Source organism: Habropoda laboriosa, unplaced genomic scaffold (assembly GCF_001263275.1).
Source record: "Habropoda laboriosa isolate 0110345459 unplaced genomic scaffold, ASM126327v1 scaffold64, whole genome shotgun sequence".
NCBI lineage: Eukaryota > Metazoa > Arthropoda > Insecta > Hymenoptera > Apidae > Habropoda > Habropoda laboriosa.
This window is the reverse complement of record NW_017100183.1, coordinates 264,818-269,971: the sequence shown is the minus strand read 5'-3', so window position 1 is coordinate 269,971 and position 5,154 is coordinate 264,818. Positions and strand designations below refer to the sequence as shown.

The window sequence follows — 5,154 nt, the reverse complement described above, 5'->3', positions numbered from 1 at the left end:
GATTATATCCGCAGACGATCCGCAGAAATCGCCGTTTCTACCTATTCGTCCTCCAATGTAAAAAGAAAAGGGCTTGTGTTGGATCTACGAAAATTACTTTCGCCAAACGGTAAGTACTCCTAACGAGTATTCGTCTGACGTTTTCGCGCCAGTTCGTTGCCTACGTTTCAATCGCATTTATCGCCGTATTTTAATTATGCGTTTTACGTGATTAGCGAACTAGTGCGCATTTCGAGCGATAGAAATTTCCCTCGGTTACAACTACGCACGATCCTACTTCAGACGCGTTTCCATGGCAATACAATATGGCGGTCAAAGTGTACGCACGTTGCGTATTTATACTACGCGTAACCTGAAAATGTTACCATGAATCCGTATCGAAAATTCCTACTCTCCGAGTCTTTCTTCTGTTCGGTGAAACGTTCGACGAGAACAACGGAAAAATGTACAGCGAGAGTGAAAGCACGAGCCACGAATCGAGAAAGCCAAGTCACGTGAGGAAACTGAATTTCGGCCAATCGATTCTAACCCTAAACGTCGTGAAGCAATTTCACGGGCAAAAAGACGGTGCGTTGTTAATCGACGGGAACGTGGCAAGTATACCGTGCACGGAAAAGGGTGATTTCGTACGCAAATGGATCGAAACTCACAACGACGTTTTTCACAATTTCGAGGAAACACCTCGCTCGTCTCCCGTACTCGGCTTACCCGCTCTTACCGAGACGACGAAAACGTCCCCGGTTTTCGGCGACCGACGCAAACGAACTAGAGAGAAAGCTGAACGCACGCGTTCTAACCACTCGATAAACCTATCAGGCAAACGATCTTTTCACTCCTCCATTCGCTGCAATAAACGTACAAGGATGGACGGTAACTGTGGAAAGGAAAATATTAGAAGGAATTTGTTTTCTCCTAATTCTGTTAGCTTTTCTTCTAGAACACTCGACGCACCAAGCTCCCCTATACTTAATTCAACTTCTTCTTATTCTTACAAAAGGAAGCGAAGAAAATTGAACGGGGAGGATTCAGATAGGAAGGCTTTGGATCAAATTGATAATAAAAATATCAAAACTAACGCAACATCTCCCTTGATTTGTTCCAAGGGAAGACACAGAGAAAAAGGATCCCCTATTTTAGACAGAAATTCTCAGTTTTATGAAACAAGACGAAAGAAGATATGGGAGAAAAATGTAGCAATTTCTGATCAAGTGGAAAGTACCTTTACAGATTCAAATATAAATCCTACAGCATTCTCTGGTTCCAAGAATAAAGAATACGGTAGAGAGATCAAAGTGCAAACCGTAAAGCGACGTTTCTCGATAAAAAAATCAGAGGATTCTTTTGCAAATGAGCGTGTAAAATCTTGCACGAGTAAAGACTGGAAGATTTCGGAAGACTCCGTAGGATCGGATTCGCCCGGATCTAAAGGAAAATTAAATATCGAGGATAGTCCGCAGGATGTAAAAGGTATCGAGAAGGGTTTTACCGATCGAACAGTAGAAGACACGGCTTTTGAGAATGATCGTCTAAAATTGTACGCAAGTAAAGACTGGAAGATTTCGGAAGACTCGACGAGATTGGATTCGTCCGGATCTAAAGCTAAATTAAATATCCAGGATAGCCCAAAGGACGTAAAAGGTAGAGTAAAAATGTAAATTGAATCCAGCAACTCCAGATGGACGTAATCGCAAAGATGTTCCAGGCACGAACAACGATACCGAGAAGGAATTCAGCGATGAGATAGAAGACGCGGATACGCAAGATGCGGCTCTCGTTGCTAAAAGTCGTAATCACGGTTCGACGCGCCACTTACTTCTCGCTTCTATACCTTCTTCGATACGTTCGCAAACCTCCAACAAAGATTCCGATCGAACGTTTTTCTCCGATGCAGAACGGCCTCGATTTACCTTTCCTTGCGTGCAATCTTCCCAAAAGATTTCTCAGGCTTCGACGAAACTTACCAATCGCACGAATAATAAATCCAGCCAGACTGGAATTATTATTAGCACGGAAACATCGCCGCGAAGAATCTACGTAGATTCCTCGATGCAGTTAACAACAACCTCCCTCCTAGACTCGGGAAAGAAAAGGAAGAAATCGAAAAGGTAATTCTGATCGTTCGATTACATTGAACGTACGCGGTACTTTATATCGGCCTACTTTAGCCCGATAATAATCCCGTGTTTTTGTTTTACAGGGGAAGTTTGTTGGAAAAATTGCAGTCAACGATTAACAGGCAAGTGTCGTTTGTACGTATATGGAGGCATCAATTGAAACAGACTGTAGAACACGATACACCACCGGTAACATGCGTTACCGTGTACGTGCGAACTTGCACAACTCGCTTCAACAGACAATTTTTGGAAGGAATCGCGATTCAAGATCCACACGATTTATTACCCCGGAAAAAGACCAAAGATATCAAAATTATGACGGTTCCTGATATAGTAGGTAGGATTCAAATGAGATCCGAAGGTCTGGTACAAATTTTTCCTCCTTGGGAAACTTTAGACGATCGAGAATCGATACTTAACGTAATTTATATACGCGTTGTACCTGGCAACGAGGAAAACGTACAACCCTACCAAGTAAATGTAAATCGCGTTAAACAACCGTTGATCGTTGAAGAATTTCATTGTTCCTGTATAAATGCCAACAAAATGATTTCGACTTGTGACGATCGATTTAACAAGCCTAACGTTATCGAAAAATTATTTGCCGAATCGTCGTAAACTTTTCTCACAGATAAGATTGAATTTTTGTTGTAGCTGTTTGTTCCTTGTTAAGCTAGCTTCTCAACTGTAGCTTTAGTAATGCCGTTACGAGAAGTTGTTTGTTAATTAAGCATAAATTATACGAGAAATTGTAATATAGGCTATCTTTGTAAATGATGTTATCTATTGTAAATTTACTCAAATAAATCGTTCAGCAATTGAAACTGACGTTTCCGTTTCCTTCCCACAGACGTTCTTCCTGGTAATGTAGAATCGTCGCGTTTCTTTAAGCATTTTCAATCGGATCCTACAGATGGCTGCTGCAGTTGCTTTTCCTCGTCGTTTACCTTCGTTGGTCGTGTGTCAACGTTTAAAGGCTTTTCCCTTTCACGTACAGTGCTACTATATTTGTGCAAATCTTAATTCTTCGGAAAATTAAGAGAAGAAAATCATAAGAGGCTCGTAAGAAAGCGTTCATTTTCCACACCGTCGTCTCTTCAACGTTGTACCTTCGTATCGCCTTGTTGTTGTCATCTTGTCATTTGACGTTTCGTTGAATTTTCCATTTCTATCCTATAATTCGTTCGATTGAAATGTAACAATTTCCTTAGTAATTCTATATTTGTTGCATTTAATTTCTTTTCTTTCCAAGTTACTCGTTCGTTATCGACAGTTGATTTGTCGTTTACTCTGAACCTAACCTAGCTTGTAACCATAACACCCGTTATTTTATCTTCTAAATACGTATCTCCTTTCAGCAGCAAGCGAGAATGTCGATAGCTCAAGATCGTCCGGAACTTTACGAGGAAGTGAAACTGTACAAGAATGCCCGGGAAAGAGAAAAGCACGACAATCAAGCAGATTTGTACGCAGTTGTGAACACGCTGCAACATCTCGAAAAAGCGTATATCAGAGATTGTGTAACTCCAAAAGAATACACGGCAGCGTGTAGCAAATTGTTGGTGCAATACAGAGCAGCTTTCAAGCAGGTACAACATTTAATTCGTTTGTTGGAAATTCCGCGTAACTCTACTTTTTGCTCGTTCAGGTGCAAAGCGATCAGTTTCCCACGATAGACGCGTTCGCCAGAGCGTTTAGATTAGATTGCCCAGCTGCGCTGGAAAGGATCAAGGAGGACAGGCCGATCACGATAAAGGACGACAAAGGCAATACGTCGAAATGCATCGCGGACATTGTTTCTTTGTTCATCACGTTAATGGACAAACTGCGACTCGAGATCAAAGCCATGGATCAACTGCATCCAGACTTAAGGGATTTAATGGACACTATGAACCGGCTAAGCATACTGCCGAGCGATTTCGACGGTAAAGAGAAGGTGGCGGAATGGCTGCAAACTCTCAACAACATGTCCGCGTCCGATGAATTGTCCGACACTCAAGTCAGACAACTGATCTTCGACTTGGAAACATCTTACAACGCTTTCAACAAAATCCTTCACAATTCGTAACTTTAGTGGTGTTTAATTACGTTCGATAACAGATATTTTACGCAGAGCTGGCCACTTTGTACAAGAACGCCTTTGTAAGAAGAAAATGTTTACGCGACAAATTGACAAATGTGATATATAGAACGATGTATATATACATATATGTAAGGTATTAATCAGCATAATAAAAATAATCGTAGGTGCTTATTACATTATTGCGTTGCACAAATTTTGCTATCACTTTCCATTTTGCTTATAGACGATAGGTACATCTTTTCCAACTCGGGATCGGTCGGTATGCAAACGAAGAGAATAGCGGTGGTGGTCTTTCGACGTTTGAATACGACGGAGAAATGAAACCGCGTTCGTTCGAACGAAAATCTTCAAGCTCGTAGACGTAAGCTCGTTTCGGTGGAGCTGTCTGATTAGGTGACTACAGTATATTCTCCACAATTGTCAGACCGCAAGGAAGCTAAACCTGACACTCGTAGAGTCAGGGACTACGTTTTCGAGCCTCGCGCCCGCCTTTGTAGTTTGCCGAACGTAGACAAGAACAGCGAATAAAAGATAAGCATGAAACGTGAGTCGAGGCAACCAAGCGATTTAAATACCAACTTTTTTAATTTTACGTTTTTTTATCCCGAAATTTTTCTTAACATATTGATGAGATTTTTCTGATGAAAATGACATCAAACACGACATAATTTGAACAACATTTACTTATTAACACGTTCACTGTCACACATTACATAGAGTCGGCCTACCGTTTGACTGCCAGTTGGAGAATCGGCCCTACATTTGACTGACACTTGTAGAATCGGTCCTACATTTTTTTTTTACGTGGAGGTAGGCCGACATTAAATTAATTACTCAATAAGTATTAATAAGTAAATGTTGTTCAAATTATATCGTGTTTGATCTCATTTTCATTAGAAAAATCTCACCAAAATGTTAAAAAAAATTTCAGATGAAAAAAAGGAAAATTAAAGAAAT

The 5,154-nt window shown here is 40.7% G+C and overlaps 1 protein-coding gene across 4 annotated transcripts; it reads left to right on the top strand.

Annotated features, from left to right (window-relative positions):
- Positions 1–211: 211 nt before the first annotated feature.
- Positions 212–4,356, top strand: LOC108579169 (vacuolar protein sorting-associated protein 28 homolog). 4 transcript variants are annotated; one of them, XM_017942624.1, is made up of 5 exons: positions 212–1,638; positions 1,703–2,105; positions 2,198–2,475; positions 3,480–3,703; positions 3,763–4,356. In XM_017942624.1, exons 1-5 carry the CDS (start codon positions 444–446, stop codon positions 4,180–4,182), a joined length of 2,520 nt encoding a protein of 839 aa, XP_017798113.1. In that variant the 5' UTR covers positions 212–443; the 3' UTR covers positions 4,183–4,356. The 4 variants fall into 4 exon arrangements, with proteins under 4 accessions (XP_017798113.1, XP_017798114.1, XP_017798116.1 ...); XM_017942625.1 differs by lacking the exons at positions 212–1,638; positions 1,703–2,105; positions 2,198–2,475 and adding an exon at positions 3,021–3,176 and having other exon boundaries at positions 3,476–3,703; XM_017942627.1 differs by lacking the exons at positions 212–1,638; positions 1,703–2,105; positions 2,198–2,475 and adding an exon at positions 3,021–3,176 and having other exon boundaries at positions 3,473–3,703.
- Positions 4,357–5,154: the final 798 nt, after the last annotated feature.

Coding starts and splice junctions, on each gene's coding strand:
- LOC108579169 (XM_017942624.1), top strand. CDS start 444: ATGTACAGCGAGAGTGAAAGCACGAGCCACGAATCGAGAAAGCCAAGT. Junction 2,106..2,197: donor AAAAGGAAGAAATCGAAAAG/GTAATTCTGATC, acceptor TTTGTTTTACAG/GGGAAGTTTGTTGGAAAAAT. Junction 2,476..3,479: donor GATTCAAATGAGATCCGAAG/GTCTGGTACAAA, acceptor TTCAGCAGCAAG/CGAGAATGTCGATAGCTCAA.